A 24907-nucleotide genomic window follows, 5' to 3' on the forward strand; every position below is an offset into this window, starting at 1 on the left:
CCAACACATGATAAAAAAAATGAAACATTAAGACACATAAGGGCACATGCACCATAGTATCCCTAAAATAATAGTCTGATTCAACTGCTGTTTTCTATCCTACTCTGAGGGGAAAACAAGTCAACAACATCAAAAGGCATATCTTCTGTTTTGCACCATCATGTTCCATGACCTAAGAGGCCTAAAAGTCAAAAACAAATACACATCAGTGGATGTATATTTAGACGCTGAAGTTGAGATATTTGAAATATTTGTTTTTTCCTCAGTGAAATTGGCCTTCCTGCTGATGGCACTGACATATAATTGACTATTCTGGTAGCCTGGACACTGTCTGAGAAAGATCGTGTTTCCTCAGCTGGGGCTCAGTGCTGTGGCACCGCGCCAGCAGGCATATGACTGCAGCAATGGGAAGCCTTCAGCTAGGAGAAAGAGTCTGAGCATGTGGCCAGTGGTGCAGAGACACAAGCCGCCCCACACGTCTTTCCTTTCCCTCCCTCGTCACTGGCTCTGCAGCAGTGGGGTTCCCAGCATGCACTGGGAGCAGCATGGGTGTAGCTGGCGCTTCATCACTGTTTGCGAGTGTGGACAGGACCGGTAGGGACTGCGTGCTCACTCTCTGCTTACAGTGCAGATTATTAATGTGCTTATTTTGGCTGGGTCTGAGAAAACACCCTGTGTGGACGCTACCCAGTTAGGAAGGTCAGATGATATCTACGTCACTGACTATTGTTAGGTTCTAATTCTCAGTGTCAGTTGAGTTTTTTTAACTCTATGAAAGCTTAAAAACCTCTTGTCAATAGGGGGGTACTATTTTCACTTTGGAAAAAATCGTGCCCAATTTAAACGGCCTCGTACTCTATTCTAGATCATACAATATGCATATTATTATTACTATTGGATAGAAAACACTCTCACGTTTCTAAAACTGTTTGAATTATATATGTGAGTAAAACAGAACTCATTTGGCAGCAAACTTCCAGACAGGAAGTGAAAATTCTGAAAATGGGGCTCTGTTTCAGGGCCTGCCTATTCAACTGGGATATATTTATCGATATACATGGACTTCATACGCCTTCCACTAGATGTCAACAGGCAGTGGAAGGTGGAATGGGGTGTCTAGCTTGATCTGAGGTCGAACAAGAGCTTTTGGAGTGGCAGGTCAGGAATTTCCTTTGTCTACCAAGGCGCGCGAAGCACCTCGATATTGTCTTCTGATAAGCGTTCGGTTTACACTGCGAATATTTCCGGCTCTGATTTTATTTGATACATGTGATAATAATATCGTAAAGTAGGTTTTTTCAGATTATTCAACGTTTATTGGGACTTTTGGAGTTTTCCGTTCTTTGCGTCGAGAGAAAATGGGAACGTTATCAACATTGGCTAGCATTGTGGCGCGAATTCGACAGAAGAAAAGGACATTCTAAAACCAAACAACGATTTATTCTGGACCAAGGACTCCTTGTACAAGATTCTGATGGAAGCTCAGCAAAAGTAAGAACAATTTATGATGTTATTTCGTATTTCTGTGGAAAATGTTGATTCCTATTCTCTGCCGTTTTGGCGAGCGCTGTCTCGCAATAACGCAAGCTGTTTGTTATGGTAAAGTTATTTTTTAAAATCTAACACGGCGGTTGCATTAAGAACCAGTGTATCTTTCATTTGCCATACAACAAGTATTTTTATGTAAAGTTTATGATGAGTTCTTTGGTCAGATTAGGTGAGTGTCCAAAATATCTCTGGAGATTCTGGTGAATCGATGCTACGTATTCACAATGTATAATCAGGATTTGTAGCTCCAAATATGCACATTTTCGAACAAAACATATGTGTATTGTATAACATGATGTTATAAGACTGTCATCTGATGAAGTTGTTCAAGGTTAGTGATTAATTGTATCTCTTTCTGGGTTTTGTGAAAGCTACCTATGCGGTGGAAACATGGTGAAAACATGCCGTTGTGTGTTTGGCTATTGTGGTTAGCTAATATAAATACATAGTGTTTTCGCTGTAAAACATTTTTTTTTAAATCGGAAATGATGGCTGGATTCACAAGATGTTTATCTTTCATTTGCTGTATTGGACTTGTGATTTCATGAAATTATATTATATGATATCCCTGTCCCGTTAGGCTAGGCTATGCTAGTCAGCTTTTTTGATGAGGATGCTCCCGGATCCGGGATGGGTATCACTGAAAGGTTAAACTAACGTGTGGATTAATGATCTACTGCACTCTGACACTCTATATTTTATCCGAGTCCCTATTGCAACAAACCATGCCTATACCTCTTGACCCCCACCCCCCTCCCTGGGCTCCTAGGTAACAAGCTACGGGATTTCCCTCTGCTACATTCTCAGTGCGGTTGGCCTTGGTCTCAGTAAACACATGACAGTAACTCACCTGAATTCATTGAGGCCATCCACCATGCGGCTATAGGCCAGAGCCCTCTGACTGGAATCAACCGATCGCCGGCTCATTTTCATGGCCTTTTTAATGAGAAAAGAGGCATGTTAGAGGCATGCCATGTAATAAAGAGGGAGGGGAAGAGTGGAGAAAAGAGCGGCAGGCTACACTAACGTACAAGAACTGAGACCCACAAATACATACAGCCTTCAGTAAACATGGCGCTGACAGATCTAACAGAAGTCAATGGTTTTTATTTCTCAATTTTAGGCCAACATACAGCGCATTCGGGAAGTATTCAGATCCCTCGACTTTTTCCACTTTTTGTTATGTTACAGCCTTATTCTAAAATTGATTAAATATTTTTTTTCCCTCATCAATCTACACACAATACCCGATAATGACAAAGCAACTACTGTTTTTTAGACATTTTAGTTCAGTTATTAAAAATAAAAATCTGAAATATCACATTTACATTAAGTATCCACACCATTTACTCAGTACTTTGGTGGAAGCACCTTTGGCAGCGATTAGTCTCGAGTCTTCTTGGGTATGACGCTACAAGTTTAGCACACCAGTATTTGTGGAGTTTCTCACATTCTTCTCTGCAGATCCTCATCCTTCTGGAAGGTTCAAGCTCCGTCAGCTTGGATGGGGAGCATCGCTGCAGAGATGTTCGATTGGGTTCAAGTCCGGGCCACTCAAGGACATTCAGAGACGTGTCCCGAAGCCACTCCTGCGTTGTCTTGGCTGTGTGCTTAGGGTCGTTGTCCTGTTGGAAGATGAACCTTCGCCCCAGTCTGAGGTCAGGAGCGCTCTGGAGCAGGTTTTCATCAAGGATCTTTCTTTACTTTGCTCTATTCATCTTTCCCTCGATCCTGACTAGTGTCTCAGTCCCTGCCGCTGAAAAACATCCCCACAGCATGATTCTGCCACCACCATGCTTCATCATAGGGATGGTTCCAGGTTTCCTCCAGACGTGACACTTGGCATTCAGGCCAAAGAGTTCAATCTTGGTTTCATCAGACCAGAGAATCTTGTTTCTCATAGTCTCAGAGTCTTTAGGTAACTTTTACTGAGGAGTGGCTTCCGCCTGGCCACTCTACCATAAAGGCCTGATTGGTGGAGTGCTGCAGAGATGTTTGTCCTTGTGGAAGGTTCTCCCTTCTCCATAGAGGAACTCTGGAGCTTTTTCAGAGTGACCATTAGGCTCTTGGTCACCTCCCTGACCAAGGCCCTTCTCCCCCGATTGCTCAGTTTGGCCGGGCGGCCAGCTCTAGGAAGAGTCTTGGTGATTCCAAACCTCTTCCATTTAAGAATGATGGAGGCCACTCTGTTCTTGGGGACCTTCAATGCTGCAGATTTTTAAGTACCCTTACCCAGATCTGTGCCTTGACACAATCCTGTCTCGGAGCTCTACGGACAATTCCTTCGACCTCATGGCTTGGTCTTTGCTCTGACATGCACTGTCAACTGTGGGACCTTATATAGACAGGTGTGTGCCTTTCCAAACCATGTCCAGTCAACTGAATTTACCACAGGTGGACTCCAATCAAGTTGTATATTAAAAAGATATACAGTGGGGAGAACAAGTATTTGATACACCGCCGATTTTGCAGGTTTTCCTACTTACAAAGCATGTAGAGGTCTGTCATTTTTATCATAGGTACACTTCAACTGTGAGAGACAGAATCTAAAACAAAAATCCAGAAAATCACATTGTATAATTTTTAAGTATTTAATTTGCATTTTATTGCATGACATAAGTATTTGATACATCAGAAAAGCAGAACTTAATATTTGGTACAGAAACCTTTGTTTGCAATTACAGAGTTCATACGTTTCCTGTAGTTCTTGACCAGGTTTGCACACACTGCAGCAGGGATTTTGGCCCACTCCTCCATACAGACCTTCTCCAGATCCTTCAGGTTTCGGGGCTGTCGCTGGGCAATACGGACTTTCAGCTCCCTCCAAAGATTTTCTATTGGGTTCAGGTCTGGAGACTGTCTAGGCCACTCCAGGACCTTGAAATGCTTCTTACGGAGCCACTCCTTAGTTGCCCTGGCTGTGTGTTTCGGGTCGTTGTCATGCTGGAAGACCCAGCCACGACCCATCTTCAATGCTCTTACTGAGGGAAGGAGGTTGTTGGCCAAGATCTCGCGATACATGGCCAAATCCATCCTTCCCTCAATACAGTGCAGTCGTCCTGTCCCCTTTGCAGAAAAGCATCCCCAAAGAATGATGTTTCCACCTCCATGCTTCACGGTTGGGATGGTGTTCTTGGGGTTGTACTCATCCTTCTTCTTCCTCCAAACACGGCGAGTGGAGTTTAGACCAAAAAGCTCTATTTTTGTCTCATCAGACCACATGACCTTCTCCCATTCCTCCTCTGGATCATCCAGATGGTCATTGGCAAACTTCAGACGGGCCTGGACATGCACTGGCTTGAGCAGGGGGACCTTGCGTGCACTGCAGGATTTTAATCCATGACGGCGTGGTGTGTTACTAATGGTTTTCTTTGAGATTGTGGTCCCAGCTCTCTTCAGGTCATTGACCAGGTCCTGCCGTGTAGTTCTGGGCTGATCCCTCACCTTCTTCATGATCATTGATGCCCCACGAGGTGAGATCTTGCATGGAGCCCCAGACCGAGGGTGATTGACCGTCATCTTGAACGTCTTCCATTTTCTAATAATTGCGCCAACAGTTGTTGCCTTCTCACCAAGCTGTTTTTCTATTGTCCTGTAGCCCATCCCAGCCTTGTGCAGGTCTACAATTTTATCCCTGATGTCCTTACACAGCTCTCTGGTCTTGGCCATTGTGGAGAGGTTGGAGTCTGTTTGATTGAGTGTGTGGACAGGTGTCTTTTATACAGGTAACGAGTTCAAACAGGTGGAGTTAATACAGGTAATGAGTGGAGAACAGGAGGGCTTCTCAAAGAAAAACTAACAGGTCTGTGAGAGCCGGAATTCTTACTGGTTGGTAGGTGATCAAATACTTATGTCATGCAATAAAATGCAAATTAATTACTTAAAAATCATACAATGTGATTTTCTGGATTTTTGTTTTAGATTCCATCTCTCACAGTTGAAGTGTACCTATGATAAAAAGTACAGACCTCTACATGCTTTGTAAGTAGGAAAACCTGCAAAATTGACAGTGTATCAAATACTTGTTCTCCCCACTGTATATATATATTTTTTTAAATACATTTTAGAATAAGACTAACATAACAAAATGTGGAAAAAGGGAAGGGGTCTAAATACTTTACGAATGCACTTTACATTGTATATGTTTAACATCCTGAGCAAGTCTGATTAAAATGTAGTATATCTAACATCTGTCAAATACACCAGGGAGATTTCCACACACCGACCACAATATCTATATGAGGTGCTCCTCACCTGTTCAATGGCACTTTTTAGTTTGTTCATGTGGCTCTCGAAGAGGGGGAAGTGGGAGAAGAAGAAGTCCTGGAACTTGATGTTCTCCTCTTCGTCCTGGGAGAGGAGGAAGATGACACCGATGGCTATCTTCTTCTTCCTGGCCACGCCCAGGCTGGGACCTCCGCTCTCGTCCGACATGTTGAAGCTTTCTTCCACAGACCTGGAGCAAGCCGGAAAGCCATAAATATCAACCTAAATCTATGGGGTTGCACAGAGAGAGGTACTATGGAGAAGTGAACAACAGGATTCCTAACAGGCTAAAGTCCAAGGACATAAGAAAAGGTAAATGATGCCTTACAGAGGAGTATGATGGCATAAACTCTCAAACAGGGGCTGGGGGAAAACCATAGACAATAGGTAACAACAACAAGCCATGGATCTTCTAGATGTCTACGATGGTGTCGATATAGCCAGGACTGAGGTACTGATCTGTATCACGTCTTTGCAGTGTGATTAGAGTCAACACGTTTTTATGTATCTAAAAAGACACAGGTACACAAAGTCAGAGAGCTCTACAGCTCACCTTTGACTTCTGGGAACTGGTTGTAGGCCAAAACAAAAATTTAATTTGTAACAGCCTACTGGTCATTTACTATTCAAAGCAAACGCCAGTGCCAGTGTAGCTGCTATGTGTAGTTAGAACTCAGGGAGTGAGCCAGTGGGCCCACACACTATCATCACCATACTGTTCAGTTATTTGTATATAGCAGTATGTCTGCTGGAATTAGAGGAAGTCCTTGCGGGTTCCACTTCACATGGGCATACGAGAGGCCCTGACGGGGGGACACCAGAAGGAGTGTGTGTCTGTAAATGTGTTGAGCTGCAGTCTCTCACCATCTTGGGAAGACCCCGTTCTCCAGACTGGTGGTCTGGCTGCGGAGCCAGCGTCTCTGGTAGCTACTGGCCTGGCTGCTGGTGAGGGAGGAGCCCGGGGAGGGGAACGGAGTAATCAACAGACTGCTCAGAGACGCTGTGTAGGGAGGGACGGAGGGGGAGGCAGAGATGGAGCGAGTGAGAGGAATGAAAGAGGCGAAGATGGGAGCACAGAGAGAGCCATAGAAGTGTAGAGAGCAAAAAAAGAGGATTTGAGGAATGAGAGAGGAGAGACAACAGAAGGAGAGAACAGAAGAGTCAGTGATTCAGTCAATGAGGTTACTCACACACAATAGAACAGGGTAAAAACACATACAACACATCCACACTGCATTAGTTCAGCTTCCCACAGCCCACCCTGATTATTAGAGCATGGCTGGGACATTCAATATCACCTCAGTCACATGATGTTACAAGAAAAGCTGTCCCAATACCAGGTATGTGGAGGGTGTATGCAGCTCACGTTGCCGTCATGTAGGCATAGATCAAAGAAGGGATGCAAAATGTGTGGGTGATTGACAACTATAGGGGAGGCGTATGGGAGTAGGAGGAGTTGAAGGAGTGTGTGTGTGTGTGTTTGTGGGGGAGAGGAGAGGGGACCAAATTAGAACTTAATTTACTAGTACCGGGTTGTGGGAGCTGCTATATTTAAGCATATGCATGTAACGCGGGTGTTCAACAGAAAGTGAGATTCCCCTCATGCCGCTGATGCAAGGGCTGGGGGTCAGTTTCCACTGCACAAGGTTCTCCAGCATCTCTCTCTCCTCCACACCCCTATAGAGGATGGAGGAGGGCTAAACTCTGGCAGCGGGGTCAACAGAAAAGTGTGTCCGTTAACGTCTCCGCTATGGCAACATTACAGAGGAGGATGGAGCATAAGCTGGTGTCACTAAATGGTCTCAAATAGCACCACAATTCCCTACATAGTGCTCTACTTTAGACCAGAGTCCTATGGGCACAGCCCTGGTGTCACTCTCACTCTAGTTTGACCTTGAATAGAAGGAATGCTATGTGGAGCTGACCGGTCTGCAGTCGTGACCCAGTAGAATATGGATTCATCTAAACCCATTAGTTGCATCCCTTGTTTAGAGATGGTCCAGCGAGAGAGAACACACCGAGGTGAATCTAGTGTCAATACCTACTCACCAAGTTACATCATCTCGGAGACACACAGAAGGCTTAGTCTAGAGAGGCCAATCCTGGATTTAGTTAAGAGTCATTACCTGATCTGGCGATGCCGCTGTCTCTCTCGTCGTACAGGCTTCTGCCCGGCATGTCCATGGGGTTACTATGGCCTGCAGGAAAGAGATTGGAGGCGAAAGACTGAGAAACAGATCAGGCCGACTCAGCTCAGCAATACTGAGGAGCCCAAGCAGGGAGGGGTGCCAGCGTTTATCCCACCACCACTCTCAAAGCATGGGACCACCTTCACCACCACAGAACATTCATTTCACAATGACCAAGCCCACTAATGACATACCAACACAGTGCAAGACACTTCCTACAGGCCAAACCACAAGCAGGCTCTGGCCCTCTACTACGGTACTGCGGTGTGTTGTGTCGTTCACTCTAACGCCACTCTGTTGAAGCAGGTGCAGCATCGGAAATACACAACTACATGTACGCTTGTATGTTCTCAGATGTACTTAACATCTCGCTAACACAATAGGTGAAATAACAAAATGAAAGTTCACGTTATAGTTTACCAGTGCAGAAACCGCAAACCCCTCACTTGCATGTGTTGCAAAGGCATCGTTTAGTGTTGTCCTGTTGATGATTTACGGTCAAATCAACACAGGCTGCAAAGCGTCCCTGGCCTGCGACCTAATGAGCATTCCACTATTGCATAACTGAAGAGCTATATGCCGTGCCACCGAGCTGTGGCTTACAGAGGGCTGCATGGAGGCTATTTACAGAACACCACCCCTGTCACCATCATTCAGAAGTTATCGGAGGGAGGGAGGGAGGAAAAGGAGGTGGTGAGGGGACAGAGAGATTATGGTACGGAGGGTGGGAAGGAGTGATGGAAGGAGGGTGGGAAGGAGTGATGGAAGGAGGATGGGAAGGAGTGATGGAAGAAGGATGGGAAGGAGTGATGGAAGGAGTGATGGAAGGAGTAATGGAAGGAGTGATGGAAGGAGTGATGGAAGGAGTGATGGAAGGAGTGATGGAAGGAGTGATGGAAGGAGTGATGGAAGGATGGGAAGGAGTGATGGAAGGATGGGAAGGAGTGATGGAAGGATGGGAAGGAGTGATGGGAAGGAAGGAGTGAGGACAGTAGGGGAGAGGGAGTGAGGACCCTAAAGCAGATATTGAGCATGCCCGTAGTACACTTGCAGACACATGCAATGTATGTACAAGCGCATGCAACTGCACACGAGCACACTGCAAACCTGAAAAGAAAGAGGAACTCTTGATGAGGCGCAGAGGGCCCTGCTCAGAGAAGGCCCGGCGCGGGCTGCAGAGCTGAGAGAAACCTGCGCAGCACAAACGGACGGGGAGAAGAGAAACAAGACAGGACATGAACCATGGTTAGTAATGAAGCAGGAGGTCACACTCCAACCCAATGGAGAGGGGGGACAACCTGAAACAGTTTGGGATCATAATGGCTACATTTAGACATGCAGCCCAATTCTAATATTTTTCCACTAATTGGTCTTTTGAGCAATCACAGATGTTTTCACATCAGATATTTTCCAGAGCTGATCTGATTTGTCAAAAGACCAATAAGTGGAAAAAAGATCAGAATTGGGCTGCGTGTCTAAACGCAGCCAGTGGTCCCAAACTGCTTCAGGTTGTCCTGAAATGGATGTTAAAAGAGGGAAAAGAACACAAAAAAATGTGCCTGGGGAATACAGAGAATACACCTAGATTCAATTGAAGTCAATTCACATGTAGCAAACTTCCAAGGACAGTCAGTGTATCACATACAGTATGTACATTGATAAAACGATAAATGAAGATATGATGGATAAACGGAGTTAAACAAAACAGTGCTTCAGTACAATCAAAATAACTGAAAATGCATAGGTGTTGATATGAACAGTAAACATCCATTCATGTCCTTTATGTGCGAGACATTGCAGGTGCCCGTCAGTTGTGATCCTGTCTGTAGTTGTTGTTGTGGTTACCTATGTTCCCCAGGAGGCCATTGGTCACAGTGTTCTGATCCGGCCTCAAAGAATTGGGGTCCTGACCCATGAACTCCAGGCTGTCCTGCAGTCTGCCAGGAGCACAAAGACAACAGCACAGGTTCAAAGGGTATCGGGAGAGATTGAGATCAAGAATAGAAAGAGAAGAAAGAGCAGGTTTAGAAAGGAGAGAGAGAGCAGGTTTAGAAAGGAGAGAGAGAGCAGGTTCAGAAAGGAGAGAGAGAGCAGGTTTAGAAAGGAGAGAGACCCCTTGACTTTCTCCAAATTTTGTTACGTTACAGCCAATTTCTAAAATGGATAAAATAATTGTTTCCCTCTTCCATCTACACACAATACCCCATAATGACAAAGTGAAAACAGATTTGACATTTTTACACATTAAAAATAAAAACCAGAAATACCTTATTTACATAAGTAATCAGACCTTTGCTATGAGACTCAAAATTGAGCTCAGGTGCTGATCATCCTTGAGATATTTCTACAACTTGATTGGAGTCCACCTGTGGTCAATTAAATTAAATTGGACATGATATGGAAAGGCACACACCTGTCTATATAAGGTCCCACAGTTGACCGTGCATGTCAGAGCAAAAACCAAGCCATGAGGTCAAAGAAATTGTCTGTAGAACTCCGAGACAGGATTGTGCCAAGGCACAGATCTAGTGAGTAAGGGTACCAAAAAATGTCTGTAGCATTCAAGGTCCCCAAGAACACAGTAGTGGCCTCCATCATTCTTAAATGGAAGAGGTTTGGAACAACCAAGAATCTTCCTAGAGCTGGCCGCCCGGCCAAACTGAGCAATTGGGAGAGAAGGGCCTTGGTCAGGGAGGTGAACAAGAACCCGATGGTCACTCTGACAGAGCTCTAGAGTTCCTCTGTGGAGATGGGAGAACCTTCCACAAGGACAAACATATTTGTTTCTTTGCACTCCACCAATCAGGCCTTTGTGGTAGAGTGGCCAGACATAAGCCACTCCTCAGCAAAAGTCACATGACAGCCCGGTTGGAGTTTGCCAAAAGGCACCTAAATGATTTTTAGACGAGAAACATGACTCTTTGGTCTGATTTAACCAAGATTGAACTCTTTGTCCTGAATGCCAAGTGTCACGTCTGGAGGAAACCTGGCACCATCCCTATGTTGAAGCATGGTGGTGGTAGCATCATGCTGTGGGATGTTTTTCAGCGGCAGGGACTGGGAGACTAGTCAAGATCGAAGGAAAGATGAACGGAAGTACAGAGACCCTTGATGAAAACCTGCTCCAGAGCGCTCAGGACCTCAGACTGGGGCGAAGGTTCACCTTCCAACAGGGACAACGACCCTAAGCACACAGCCAAGTGTCGTGTCTTTGGCTATGCCGGATTAACAGCCAAGACAACGCAGGAGTGACTTCGGGACAAGTCTCTGAAAGTCCTTGCGTGGCCCAGCCAGAGCCCGGACTTGAACCCAATCGAACATCTCTGGAGAGACCTGAAAATAGCTGTGCAGCGACGCTCCCCATCTGACCTGACAGAGTTTGAGAGGCTCTGTAGAGAAGCATGGGAGAAACTGCACAAATACTGGTGCGCCAAGCTTGTAGAATCATACCCGAGAAGACTCGAGGATGGAATCGCTGCCAAAAGTGCTTCAACAAAGTACTGAGTAAAGGGTCTGAATACTTATGTGAGTGTCTGTTTTTTTTAAACCTGTTTTGCTTTGTCATTATGGGGTATTGTGTGTAGATTGATAAAAAACGATTAAATCAATATTAGAATAATGCTTTAACGTATCAAAATGTGGAAAAAGTCAAGGTGTCTGAATACTTTCTGAATGCACTGTATATAGGAGAAAGAGAAATAGCAGGTTTAGAAAGGAGAAAGCGGGAGAGATCGTATCGTAGTAGGGCTTACGTGTTAAGGCTGCCATAGACACTACTCCCTGTTCGGGCTGTAAACACTTTACTCAGCATCAGCTGAGGGGGTGACCTGTGGACAGACAATGAGGGGAGAACAAAGTCATGATGACTTGGTGCTACTGATGTGTGTTATGTATATTTGTGTACATTTCTCTGATCTCTGCTTCAAAGGGCATGTGTGGGACAGACTGTAGGGTTTCCGTTAGGAAAATGTGACGCTGGACATTTGACCCGCAGCATTATAATTTTACCGGACATTGAAGAAATGTACCGGGCCCATATGCATTCGGTACATAAACTGATTAGGGCGTACACCCACGGTGCTCAGGATGACAGAAATCACATTTAGCTTATGGTAATTAATCTTAACAGAACATTCAATTCAAGGATGCAACAGTATTTTTTTCAGCCAACAAGACGAGTAACAAACAGCTAATTCACTAGCCTATGTCAATCTACTTTCCCCGATAGTAGAAAAGTTGACCTATTCTATTGGTCACCTTGTCGTTCTGTGCGAGAAAGAAAAAGCCTATTCCAAACAGACTTTGGGACAGTTGTGGGACGATAGATCCCAAATTCATACAACCAGTAGGCCTAGGCTACATCCCAAAAACATTAGAAAGCAATGAGGCTCATGCAACAGATCAGAACGTTTAACTTACAATTCTGAACGTTTGTTCCATAATGCAATTAGCGGGAAAACACTTGTCAAAAGCACACTGCACATGCGAGCGGTATCATGAAACAGATGAAAATATCTGAGGGGAGAATTAAAGATGCAACAACTAGCAACTAGCATGGGTTGATAATGACTAGATTTGTGCCTTTGGTTACTGGACAATGAAAGAACAATTATTTGAAAAACAATAGAACAGGGTTTCAATGGCATATGGAAGTCTTTATAAAATAATTGCCTACACGTTTGGTTGGATTTTGGCTAGGCTACTTCAAAAGACATAATATGTAGTAAAACGTTCAGGTTTCAAAAAATTAAGTATACGTTTTCAAAATGCATACTGCCTCCAGCTCATTGCAAAGTGGTGTATGACTTGCTGAAGCATGCCTACGTTGTTATGCACTTGAATGGTGAATGGGAAGTACGATTCAATTACCAGTTGAGAAATACAAACAGAAGCTATTTTTAATTGTGGCCATTGTTTTTAACATGTAATTGCATTTAGAATTGTTGCGCAATGATTGTGCTTATAAAAAGCACACGTTTCACTCCAGCAGCAACAAACAGCTGTTTGATGAGCTGTAGAAACAGCTCTCGCACTACATCGACTGGTATTTCAATCAACGAACAGGCTAAAATGCATTATTTTGCAATGGGATCATTTTTTTCATTCTCCTGGACAATTGGTCAGCACCAATTTTATTTAAAAATCGGCTTTTCATATTATTTTTGCCCCCAAAAAACAGCTATTAGTGGCTTATGGAAATCCTGACAGACTGCCTAACTGACTTCACTCCCCCTCTTGTTCCCTGGATCTCACCGTATCTGGTGGATCTTGAGTGTGGAGCCCTTGTAGCTCATGGCCACCGAGCCAAACATCATCTCCCCCAACATGTTGGCGTCAGAGGAACACCGCAACCCCTGAGAGACAGGAGAGGAGGAGAGGGAAAGGAGGTGGAGAACAGAGAGGGTAAAGAAGGTGGAACGGGACCGACATAATAGGGTTTGAGGGTCGTTTGATCATGATATAGGGACTGTTCTCACCCATAGAGATGTACTAGAGAGCTCATCTCCTATCAATGGAACTTCCCATTCTAAAAACAGGCTTTGGGTCAAGTGCACCCTCTGGCTATCACACAGTATGTTCTCACCTGGAAGCGCAGCCCTTGTTCCCTGGGTTCCCGGGCCTCGGCGGCACAGGAACTGTCCAGAGAGTTGGAGCTGCCCCCTGTAGGCCTCAGCTGGCAGCACTTCCCATACATCTTCACCTGGGCAGCGCTACTGCACATCTTCTGCTGTGGGGAAAACTACACAAATAACACATATGTAGAATATGGCCCTGGTTCCAGCATAGGAGTTTCTCTAGTTTCAATATTTGGGATATTGGTACGGGTGTTTGACTGGCTACCCATTTACATCGCTCCGGCAAAAGTGGCGTTTCTTCTCCACGATGAGTCTGGATTTGCCTCACTCCCCGAAGAGTTCTAGAACGCGAACACATTCTGACCATTCTGATTGGTCCCAGAAACCGATGGGCTGGGCCAGAACCGGCCTACATGATGATGTTATCAACTTTGATTCGTTAGAGACGACCCAACCGTTGATTCATTTGTTTTGTATTCAACACTCATCATTTTGAAGTCACACAAACGACTTCTAGGATGGCAGTTTCAGACAATGTACAGTGCATTCGGAAAATATTCAGACACCAGAGACTTTTTCTACATTTTGTTAAGTTAGTATTATTCTAAAATGTATGACATTTTTATCAAATCTACACACTACCCCATAATGACAAAGCAAAAACAGGTTTTTAGAAAATGTTAATTTATAAAATAAACAACTGAAATATCACGTATTTAAGTATTCAGACCCTTTACTCAGTACTTTGTTCAAGCACCTTTGGCAGCAATTACAGCATTGAGTCTTCTTGGGTATGACACTACAAGCTTGGCACAACTGTATTCAGGGAGTTTCTCCCATTCTTCTCTGAAAGGAAACATATTTCGGTAATCCAACCAGTTGAAAATATAAGTTGGTACTTAATGAATATGATGTCAGTTCGGTTGTTATCTGAGACATTCTTATTAATGATAGGATGACATAAACTGCATCTTGGAAAGTCTACACATTATAGTTATCAGATTCACATGGAATTGTTGTGGAATTTAAATGTTTAAATATGAAACTATTTGTGAAAAAATTTAATGTAATTTTAGCTTCCAAATGAGAGAATTGGGTTTTCATAAGGTTGAAGCTCTGCTCAATCAGTGGCCCGCTCCTGTGAAGAGACATTGGTTATAAACTATGAAACACACCCTTCTCTCCCTCCACTATATAAGCCCTTTACGAAAATATAACTTTATTTTCCGATGACATTAGGGCGACAGTCCTATGTTGAAAGTGTTCAGATAATAAGCTGTTCCAGGGACGTGAAGACTATCGGTCCCCGCGTTGAAAGAACAAAGATCACCTAAAGAACTAAGCCAACCTCAGCGTGAGCTCTGGTTGAACGACAAGGACCTAACGAAATTAGCATCGAATTTCAATGTGAAGGTGACGACCTATACATGCTGGAAGGATGAATTTCGACTATACCAGCCAGAATATAGCATGAGCTAAAAGTATGGCAACTTGGTATGAACTTTGAACTCTTATTCACTCCAGAAGTGATACCTCCTAGCCATTGAGATGTCAGCGGCCGATGTAAACGTGGGCTAGGAAAGGACGGACAAAGGATCTCTTCTAACAAACAACACTACCAAGTATCCAGTTTACCACCAGAGACACTCTTCAAAGGACAAGGAAGATCTCTGTTGGGCAACACGGCCAGCATCTACGACCAACCTACCGAAGCACAGCTCAGAGTAAATATTTATTGCATTCTCCTTTTTCAAATGGGCGGTAATTTAGAATGCATAAGATACTGTATTTACGATAGCATAGCTTCTCCCTTTGTTCCTCAGTCTTCCCGCTCTTTCACTCAAACCCAACCCCCTTTCCTTTGTGTAACCAGCCGTCATGTCGGCTCCGTCCACCAGGGATGTTTTCTGTATAACATAATATCCAATCTGTGTTTATGTAATTCTGTGTGATTATTTAGGTATTTAGTAAATAAATATTTAAACCAAAGTTTGTATTGCTGATTCAACTTGTTAGCCAGGGTTCGTGAAGATAACCAAAAATTCTACGATGTTCAGATGAGACTGAAATAAGGTGACGATTAATAGACTGCTATTGATGTAAAAGATTACTAGGTCTTTAAGAGTTTATTCGGAAGATAACAGCTCTATAAACATTATTTCGTGGTGCCCCGACTTTCTAGTTAATTATCTACCTGATTAGCTTAATCAGGTAATACTAATTACAGAGAAATTATTTTTATAGAATAGCATGTCATATCCCTTAATCCGGCATAGCCAAAGACACGACACTTGGCTGTGTGCTTAGGGTCGTTGTCCTGTTGGAAGGTGAACCTTTGTTCCAGTCTGAGGTCCTGAACGCTCTGGAGCAGGTTTTCATCAAGGATCTCTGTATTTTTGTATCTTTCCCTCGATTATGACTAGTCTCCCAGTCCCTGCCGCTGAAAAACATCCCCACAGCATGATGCTGCCACCACCATGCTTCACCGTAGGGATGGTGCCAGGTTTCCTCAGACCAGATAATCTTGTTTCTCATAGTCAGAGTCTTTAGGTGCCTTTTGGCAAACTCCAAGAGGGCTGTCATGTGCCTTTTACCGAAGATTGGCTTCCGTCTGGCCACTGTACCATAAAAAGGCCTGATTGGTGGAGTGCTGCAGAGATTGTTGTCCTTCTGGAAGGTTCTCCCATCTCCACGGAGGAACTCTAGGATTCTGTCAGAGTGACCATCGGGTTCTTGGTCACCTCCCTGACCAAGTTCCTTCTCCCCTGAATGCTGAGTTTGGCCGGGCGGCCAGCTTTAGGAAGAGTGTTGGTGGTTCCAAGCTTCTTACATTTAAGAATGATGGAGGCCACTCTGTTCTTGGGGACCTTCAATGCTGCAGATTTTTAAGTACCCCGAGCTCTACGGACAATTCCTTTGACCTCATGGCTTGGTTTTTGCTCTGACATGCACTGTCAACTGTGGGACCTTATATAGACAGGTGGGTGCCATTCCAAATCATGTCCAATCAATTACATTTACTACAGGTGGACTCCAATCAAGTTGTAGAAACATCTCAAGGATGATCAATGGAAACAGGATGCACCTGAGCTCAACTTCGAGTCACATAACAAAGAATCGGAACACTTATGTAAATAAGGTATTTGTCTTTGGATCTGAATACATTTGCAAAACTTTCTAACAACCTGTTTTCACTTTGTCATTATGGGGTATTGTGTGTAGATTGCTGAGGAAAAAGTTGTATTTAATCCATTTTAGAATAAGGCTGTAACGTAACAAAATGTGGGGAAATTCAAGGGGTCTGAATAGTTTCCGAATGTACTGTTTGTAGCGATCAGCGGAATTAAATTCAGAGTGAGTCGCCAGGTAACGAGTGTTTAGTCACGCCTACCACATAAAGAATAGCATATAGTCTTTGTCCTAGGATTTGAGCTGTTTACTGATCTTTCAACACTAACGTTGCATATATTTTGCACAGAGGGCACTATGTACTTAGGGCACACAGTACTCTTACATACATACATACACACACTAGGAATGCAAGAGTGTAACAGTACAATCTTTCCGCAAAAAAATATATGAGTATACAGCAACTAAAACGTTGTTCTGTTCATGCTTTATGTTATAGGCCTACATCGCTTCAAAACAGTGTTTTGAGTGCACTAGCTTGGAAGAAACTAAATATGTTAGTGACGAAAAAAAAAAAACATCAAGCCTCTATCTCGTATTTCTAAGCAAACACAAGCAACACACAGTATTTACACAGGCTTTCTCTACCTCTTGAAATGATTGATGTCAGAGCATACAATATTCAATCCGTTAGTCACAAATCCATACAAATGAAAACTACACTCCAATCTGCTTTCCCCCATGTGACGTGCCAGAGAATAGCACCCTATTTTGCACTGGAATGCTTTTGTGGACTGCATGCCTTTCTTTGCTACGGTAATGGGTCGCATCAAACAAATGTCTAGCCTGCCCTGATAGAGAACACAAAGGCCTGGAACATGTGAATGGCTGTCATAGGACTTCCTCAGGAACTGGTGAGCTGGAATTGCAACCACTACCTCCCTACCTCCCTCTACACCGCGCTCCCTACCTCCCTCTACACCGCGCTCCCTACCTCCCTCTACACCGCGCTCCCTACCTCCCTCTACACCGCGCTCCCTACCTCCCTCTACACCGCGCTCCCTACCTCCCTCTACACCGCGCTCCCTACCTCCCTCTACCCCGCGCTCCCTACCTCCCTCTACCCCGCGCTCCCTACCTCCCTCTACCCCGCGCTCCCTACCTCCCTCTACACCGCGCTCCCTACCTCCCTCTACCCCGCGCTCCCTACCTCCCTCTACCCCGCGCTCCCTACCTCCCTCTACCCCGCGCTCCCTACCTCCCTCTACCCCACTCTCACTACACCCCACTCTCCCTACCCCCTCTCCCTACCCCCCTCTAGCTCTCCCTACCTCGCTCTTGCTCTACCCCTATCCCTACCTCCCTCTCACTCTACCCCGCTCTAGCTCCCTCCCTCTCCCCCCAGCTTGCTCTCCAGCTCACTCCCTCTCCCCCCTCTAGCTCACTCCCTCTCTAGGCTTGCGCTCCCCTCTCTAGCTCACTCCCTCTCTCTCTAGGCTTGCGCTCCCCTCTCTAGCTCACTCCCTCTCTCTCTAGGCTTGCTCTCCCCTCTCTAGCTCACTCCCTCTCTCTCTAGGCTTGCGCTCCCCTCTCTAGCTCACTCCCTCTCTCTCTAGGCTTGCGCTCCCCTCTCTAGCTCACTCCCTCTCTCTCTAGGCTTGCGCTCCCCTCTCTAGCTCACTCCCTCTCTCTCTAGGCTTGCGCTCCCCTCTCTAGCTCACTCCCTCTCTCTCTAGGCTTGCGCTCCCCTCTCTAGCTCACTCCCTCTCTCTAGGCTTGCTCTCCCCCTCTCTATGGAGAAACAATATCATCAGGCAATAAAGTATAATGTGCTAGGGATCAGACTTCACCTTTAACCATGCAGCAGAATGCATTGGTTGGCAATGACAAACATAGTACACACTTGTTGAATAGACAGGCTTGGCTCATTTTGGCCCTTATCCAATAAACAAATTGCATGTACAACAATAAACATGTACAACAAGGATTTAGAACAGGTTAAAATAAATATACACATTCTATTTGGACACATATGGGTGATACAGGTCAAGCGGATGGGCATTGTCAACATCACAGTAGATTGCAGCAAGTAACCCGTGACAGCACAATGACAAAAAGGCTGAAGTGAGAGAGAGAGAGGGAGGCAGTCAGCAGTCAGTCACAGAGACTGCGGTCATGTGAGTCTGGGAGAATGCTTTACACGTCAGTGGCTGGTCTCGGATGAGGCTACTAGTATTGGAGATCAGAGCTCCAGCTCAAACCGGTCAAGCCCTCTTTAATATAGCCACAGGAGGAGCTTTAGACAGAATTTCCTATTTCGCCCACATTGTGGTGTACTGCCCCATTAAACACCCCTTGTCAGTCAGTCAGATAGACACACGTCACTCACCGAGGCAGGGGCTTCCTCTGCGCTCCTCTTTTTGGAACTGGAGTCGAAGAGGACATTTCTCCCCCGTCGCTCACAGTCTTGGTACAGTATCAATCTGATCTGGCTAGGGTCCAGCTGTGGGGATGACCAGCTGGAGAGAGAAAGTGAGGAAGGAGAGAGGACACAAGCATGAAGCATATGATCACGCTGGCACTACTAACAATGAATGTAGACATTCTACTAAAACTATCAAAAACGGACTCTGAAAACATCAGCAGCATGTACAGACAGACATTCCCCAGTCAGACCTGTCCTCACACAGTCAGAGTAGCAAAGGCCATCAAACTAAACTGTGTCTGGTTACATAAAGTATGAATAATCATAAAAAGTAAAGAGAGGTGACAGTGATGGACTGACAGTTGGCTAAAAAGCTCTCTTAATCCGTCAGCCCTTTGGGTCGGTGGGCCGGGCCAACAGTCGTACCATTGCTGCCATTCCATCCCTCATACCATCGCCTGCCTGATGGGGAGCAGAGACAGCTATGGCCACCCACCAGCCTCCACCACAGGGGGGAACAGAGACAGCTATGGCCACCCACCAGCCTCCACCACAGGGGGGAACAGAGGCAGCTATGGCCACCCACCAGCCTCCACCACAGGGGGGAACAGAGACAGCTATGGCCACCCACCAGCCTCCACCACAGGGGGGAACAGAGGCAGCTATGGCCACCCACCAGCCTCCACCACACCACCAGCCTCCACCACACCACCAGCCTCCTGTTTGGCTTGGAAGGCCATAAAAGACGGATCAGACAGAGGAGCATTTCTCTAAATTCTGATGGATGGGAAGCAGCGTGTATGTCTATTTCTAGCTGTTTATTGGAGAGTCTGTGAGAAGGGGTCCTCTTAAAGGCTACTGTTCAAATTTGTGGGGGGATTATGGGGTGAAGGGTAGCCTATTGAGAGGGAGTGAGAACAGCTAAGTCACAGCCTACAGGTATTTGTGTTCTCTATGTCACTGTGGTCTGTCAGGGCCAGGGATGTGTACTGGTCAGGGCTACCTGTGTGTGTTGTGTGACCTGCTGTTTAACAAACACTGGTGACAGTAGAGTATTACCAATATTCCTAAAGGCTTAGCCATTCACTTTGGGGAGGTGGGGGGGAGGGGGGCAGGGAGTCATGTGATTAGTTCTTCTCAAGCCCCGAGTCTAAAGCCCCCGTCTCAGTCCCCAGAATCTATGCTGCAATAGTCTATGTGCCGGGGGGGGGGGGGGGGGGGGGGGGGGGGGCTAGGGTCAGTCTGTCCTAACTGGTGTTTTCTCCTGTCTTATCTGGTGTCCTGTGGGATCTTAAGTATGCTCTCTCTAATTCTCCCATCTCCCTCTCTCTCCCCTCCCGGAGGACCTGAGCCCTAAGACCTGCCTCAGGACTACCTGGCCTGGAAACTCCTGGCTGTCCCAGTCCTCAGTCCACCTGCTCGTACTGCTGATAAAGTTTCTGTTCACCGGACCTGATACCTTATCCCGGACCTGCTGTTTCGACCCTCTCTCTCGCTCTACTGCACCTGCTGTCTCGACCTCTGAATGCTTGTCTATGAAAAGCCAACTGACATTTACTCCTGAGGTGCTGACCTGTTGCACCCTTCATAACCACTGTGACTATTATTTGACACTGCTGGTCATCTATGAGCGTTTGAACATCTTGAAGAATGATCTAGCCTTAAATGGTCATGTACTGTTATAATCTCCACCAGGCATAGCCAGAAGAGGACTGGCCACCCCTCAGAGCCTGGTTCCACTCTAGGTTTCTTCCTAGGTTCCTGCCTTTCTAGGGAGTTTTTCCTAGCCACCATGCACCTACATTGCTTGCTGTTTGGGGTTTTAGGCTGGGTTTCTGTATCAGCACTATGTGACATTTGCTGATGTACAAAGTTTTTTTCTAAATACATTTGATTGATCAAGGAACTTTTAATAAAATTCTCCATTGCTGATTGCTAATTTCAAAATTGTTTGATAATTGGTATCACATTAGCCTAACACATAATGGCTGTATATAATTCAAAATTGATTCAGTGTCAGTCAGGGTCCTCACAATTATCGGGGTTCAATGTCCCCTCTATGTGCCCATCATCAAACCTTCACTCAATGACAGCACTGATCGAGGAGGTAAACAAAAACTTGAAAGAGGCTAGAAAGCAAATGATGGTACATCATAGTCATCATCTTTGGACTCAGTAAAAGGACGTCAGAGTTCCAGCCTTGTCCATGAGGCCTACCCTGGGATGAATCAGCATTTTAAGGCAGGCCAAGAATACTCCCATCCCAATTGTAGAGAGCAGAGCAGAATACCTTGTCAAACACTCTGCCTTCATCCCAAATGGCACCCTAATCCCTATATAGTGCACTACTTTTGACATCTGCTCTGCGGGTCCGATTTGGGACGCACCCTGAGACAGCCCAGGTTTTCCATAGCTCCATCTGTTCAGAAACCTATTGCCCCCCAGACAACTAAGTAATCAATGATGTCCGCTCTGAGGCATGCATGAGGTATTCACTGACGGATGAAGAACAGATTTGTCACCAACACACATTAGGCTATTCATATCCAACTAGTCTCACTATGGCCTACAGTTTTAGGCAGTGTGACGTAAATACTGTACAGCCTACATTATGGGATCCAATGACAGTCCCGCCAGCCTAGAGTCCCTGTCAATGTTTCAAGACCACATTATTACTGCTCAGCATGCTGCTTTGATAACCATCTTCTCATATAACCTAGGGAGTAATACGATTCAGCTTAACAGAACAGACCACAAAAACAAAACATACAAAATGAGCTTTGTAAATTATTTTTGCAGCTAGGATACTCAATTGAGTCAAATCGGCCCTCTATCTTATCAGAACAGTAGTCAGCAGACGAGAAAGTGGAACAGTTTATGAACTTTGTATCATTTAACCAGGGACAGAAAGACAGAGACAGAGAGAGAGAGAGAAACAAGGAAACAGACCCTGTGACAGTCAGACATCAGCAGAGCCATTCATAAAACCATCAGCACATGACTACAAGACTGTTACATATAGCAGCACTGACCTCAATTAGGACTGAGCCTATAAAAAGAGCCTACACAAAAGGCCTACTGTATAAACAACATATTCATTTCCTTGTAGTAGCCATCTCTCAAAGCATACAAGTGTTTCTCTATCTCTCCCTAGTTTGTGATTGTTTGAAATGTACTACTATTTAGCCTTTGTAATAACAACAATTTCCTTATAGATCAAGTCTATCAATCAGAGCTACAAATAAGCAATGTGTGAGGAGCCGGAGCCTTGCAGTGCCAAAGTAAACTCCCTAAAAATGACAGAAGACAGACAGCCTTTGACTAAAAGGCGGTAAACACTGGTTCCAAATAGAGAAGCAACTCTAAGCCGTCAGAGAACCAAATCTCCACCACATTAAATTGCATAACACAGCAGCAGATTTACACCAGTGTTTCCCTTATATTAATTTAGCAGCAGTGGCAGCTGGGAGAAAAAAAAATATATATACACACACACACACTTCTTCCAAGACATGGTTTTAAATGGATAGTCATTGGCTCAATGACAGCAAGCCGTTGGCCTCCTCTAGTAGTAATGTCCCCCCCTCAATTGTGTAAATCTATAGCAACGCAGCTGAACAACTAGTAGATCAAAGCACAACACACACTCTGCAGCGCTCTGTGAAGCTGAAAATACAATCCAGTTAGGAATTCTAACCACATTCAAATCCAACACAGTCAAAGCCTAAAACAGTATCACAAAAACCCAACAACAATTATGCACACAAAAAGCATCAAGCTGGGTAAATATTACTGGGTACCTGGGCATCATTGTGCGTCTGCCAGTCTTTCCCCTACACTCCCCCAGAGCGTGGCTAAGAATAGCACTGAACTAAATACACACAACATGAGACAGTCAGGTGATCTTTGCGCTGTGCTGGACAAAGGCATCCAGGCACAGCCCACTGGGCGGGCGTCTTGTCACCCTCTGAAGCTGAAGAAAGAGACCGGCAGAGCCATCCACTGGAGGACTTCACAGGGAATAATCTGTCCTCCTCACTGTGACCTCAAACAGCCCTCCCTCCCACCGGACTGGCACAGCTACTTAGGCCATTGGCACACACTGTGTAACTGTGTACTTATGTCATTCAAAACTGGGAACTTGGAAATTTCAGACTTCCGAGCGTTCAAGACAACTGGGAACTCGGGGGGGGGGGGGACAAGCTCCGACTGGGAAAAAAACATTTTGAACGGTCATCCAACTCGGAATTCCAAGTCGGAGACACAGGCATCTTTCTGGAGCTCTGACTTTCCGACCTGAAGATCATTGACGTTATGATTTGACAGATAATCAACCTATGTAACATAATGGTGCTTCCAAGACAAAAACTAAGCTGTGACACTTTTTCTATGTCTGATATGGGGGTCGTTTTTGAATCCACAGCGGGTACTTTTCCAGTGCAGTATTCTGGTGAACCGAGCCAGCTAGGCTATATTAGAACACTCTGGGCTGAAAATTAAACCCTGCTTTAGGACACGGTTGGCTAGAATAGCCTAATCACGCTTTCTTGTGGGTGAAAGAGTACACCTGCTTACCCCTCGTCATTGTCCACTCCAACACAGTAACTGGATCTGTGGGCAACACACACACACACACACACACACAGTCTACTAGTTTTGCACGGTACACCGAAACTTTGGTACTTTTTCGTTATAAAAAATTAATACAACTGTTCGGCACTAGAATTTGTTACGTTCAGTACTTCTGTCAATTATGTCTCACGTGATTGAGAGGATCAAGTTTGAAGAGACTGCTTCTATGCAAATGTTGATCAGTACAATAAAATGATATTGTCCTAGCAATCGTTGTTGATCAGTACTATAAAATGTGTTCTCCTAACTGTTGCCAATAAAATAATATGTTCTAACTGTTGCCTATAAAATAAGTCCTAAATGGAAGGGATTGTTTGTCATCTGTTGCCCCATGAAATCAGCTAAAACGAGCTCATTAACTCAATGCACCACACTTCTCTTGAATAATATACATCCACCTGTATTGACTTACCCAGTTTATCAAGAGATTTACCATTCAAATAAACCACTAGCATTGTTGTTTTTTAGTTAGATTGGTAAAAGTCACATTGATTGTACGATTGTATAATTGATTCATTAATACATGGTTGTCTTAAAAAAATCAAATGTTACGATATTGAAATCAAAAAGATGCCCAACGATTGAACAGAGCAGTAGCTGAGTTCAAGTACCATTCTGTGACTATGGCAAATATGCCTGTTTCTTTGTTGTGGTATTGTTTTGGTCTCGTTGGTAGAGTATTGTGGTACATTAACAACACTGACCACTACTACAAATGAAATAGTCAGGGAAAAGAGCCTTTTACCTCACTCACCCCATTCCCGAGTGTGTGTGTCTGTGTGACCCCTCGAAGAGTGTCAAGATGTGAAACCCCTCTCTCTGGGGCAGGGGTCAGAGGGCACTGGAAGAAGTGGGAATCCTCTCTCCATTCTCTCACAACCCCAGAGAAGACATAAGATGCTAAACACACACAGGCTTCAAATGTTCAAATCAACGTCTGTTTACTTTCTTTGACAACAGGAATGACTGGATACTACTAAACCGTTTCTTTCAACGGCCCTACCTTAGCTGGCTCACAGACACCTGACCGACAACCTGTTGTGTTTCCTTGGTTTCAGCCAGGTGAGCACTCACTTCTGCATTCCACACTCACATGATCTAATGAGTCACATGATCCATGAGTGTGTGTGGATGACATCACA

The 24907-nt window shown here is 44.9% G+C and overlaps 1 protein-coding gene across 1 annotated transcript in view; it reads right to left on the minus strand.

Annotated features, from left to right (window-relative positions):
* The window catches only part of LOC139537747 (folliculin-interacting protein 1-like), a 45930-nt gene that overhangs the window by 10708 nt on the left and 10315 nt on the right, over positions 1 to 24907 (minus strand). Inside the window, exons 3-12 of the mRNA XM_071339468.1 lie at positions 19098 to 19227; positions 13588 to 13731; positions 13257 to 13357; positions 11756 to 11830; positions 9849 to 9940; positions 9111 to 9194; positions 7941 to 8012; positions 6679 to 6814; positions 5803 to 6004; positions 2399 to 2484 (exon numbers count right to left, since the gene is read on the minus strand). Coding sequence (XP_071195569.1) covers positions 2399 to 2484; positions 5803 to 6004; positions 6679 to 6814; positions 7941 to 8012; positions 9111 to 9194; positions 9849 to 9940; positions 11756 to 11830; positions 13257 to 13357; positions 13588 to 13731; positions 19098 to 19227 — 1122 coding nt within the window. The remainder of the gene's footprint in view (positions 1 to 2398; positions 2485 to 5802; positions 6005 to 6678; positions 6815 to 7940; positions 8013 to 9110; positions 9195 to 9848; positions 9941 to 11755; positions 11831 to 13256; positions 13358 to 13587; positions 13732 to 19097; positions 19228 to 24907) is intronic.

This window comes from Salvelinus alpinus, chromosome 13, assembly GCF_045679555.1.
Source record: "Salvelinus alpinus chromosome 13, SLU_Salpinus.1, whole genome shotgun sequence".
NCBI lineage: Eukaryota > Metazoa > Chordata > Actinopteri > Salmoniformes > Salmonidae > Salvelinus > Salvelinus alpinus.